Below are 760 nucleotides of genomic sequence, written 5' to 3' on the forward strand. Positions count from 1 at the left end.
GGGGGCCAGGCGGTAACCCCGCCGGCCGTGAGCTGGACGGAGCTGCTGCCCCCGCCACCCTCGGCCAGCGAGCTCAGCCGGTGCGCCCAGGAGGAGGAGGAGGAGGATGAAGAGGAAGAGGAAGAGGAAGAAGCAGCCGGCGGGTGAGTGTGGGTGGCTGGGGGGGCCGGGGGATGCTGGCCCCAGCACCCACCCTGTGGCCCCCTCCCCGCAGGTTGGGGACGGAGGAGTGGTACCCCAGTGAGGATGTCCCCTGTGCCACCGCCGCATCCTCGCCTGCCGCCTCCTCCGGCTGCCGGTCCACCGCCACGCTGATGCCATCACCCCGCGCCACCGAGGACATCCCTCGCCTCCGCGACTTCGATAGCCCCCGCCTGCTCCGGTAGGAGATGGGCCTCGCTTGGTCCGGCTGTGCCGTCGGGGTCTGGATGTCTCGTTGGGGTCTGGATGTCCCGCCATAGTCCGGGTGTCCCATCGCAGTTCAGCCGCGTTGTCGCTATCTGACCTTGCCGTGCCATCGTGGTCCGGCTGTCATTGGGGTCCAGATGTCCCCTGCGCCGTCACGAGCTGGCTGGGACATTGCCACCCAGCTGTGCTGTGGTGGCCCGGCTCTGCCACGATCCAGCGGTGCCATCGCAATCCTAGCATGCCACTGCAATGCAGCTGGGGCATCAGGGGCCAGCTGTAACGCTGCAATCCAGCTGTGCGCTGGCAATCCGGCTGTGCTGTGGCCCAGCTGTGCGTCTGCAACCCAGCTGTG

General features: G+C 68.6%; 1 protein-coding gene across 1 annotated transcript in view; it reads left to right on the forward strand.

The window, feature by feature from the left end:
- The window catches only part of LOC103893786 (roundabout homolog 3), a 10922-nt gene extending 10536 nt beyond the window's left edge, over window positions 1-386 (forward strand). Inside the window, exons 13-14 of the mRNA XM_019470382.1 lie at window positions 2-143; window positions 215-386. Of these exons, the coding sequence (XP_019325927.1) occupies window positions 2-143; window positions 215-386 (314 nt within the window). The remainder of the gene's footprint in view (window position 1; window positions 144-214) is intronic.
- Window positions 387-760: the final 374 nt, after the last annotated feature.

This window comes from Aptenodytes forsteri, unplaced genomic scaffold (genome assembly GCF_000699145.1).
Source record: "Aptenodytes forsteri isolate BGI_AS27 unplaced genomic scaffold, ASM69914v1 Scaffold126, whole genome shotgun sequence".
In the NCBI taxonomy this organism is placed as follows: Eukaryota; Metazoa; Chordata; class Aves; order Sphenisciformes; family Spheniscidae; genus Aptenodytes; species Aptenodytes forsteri.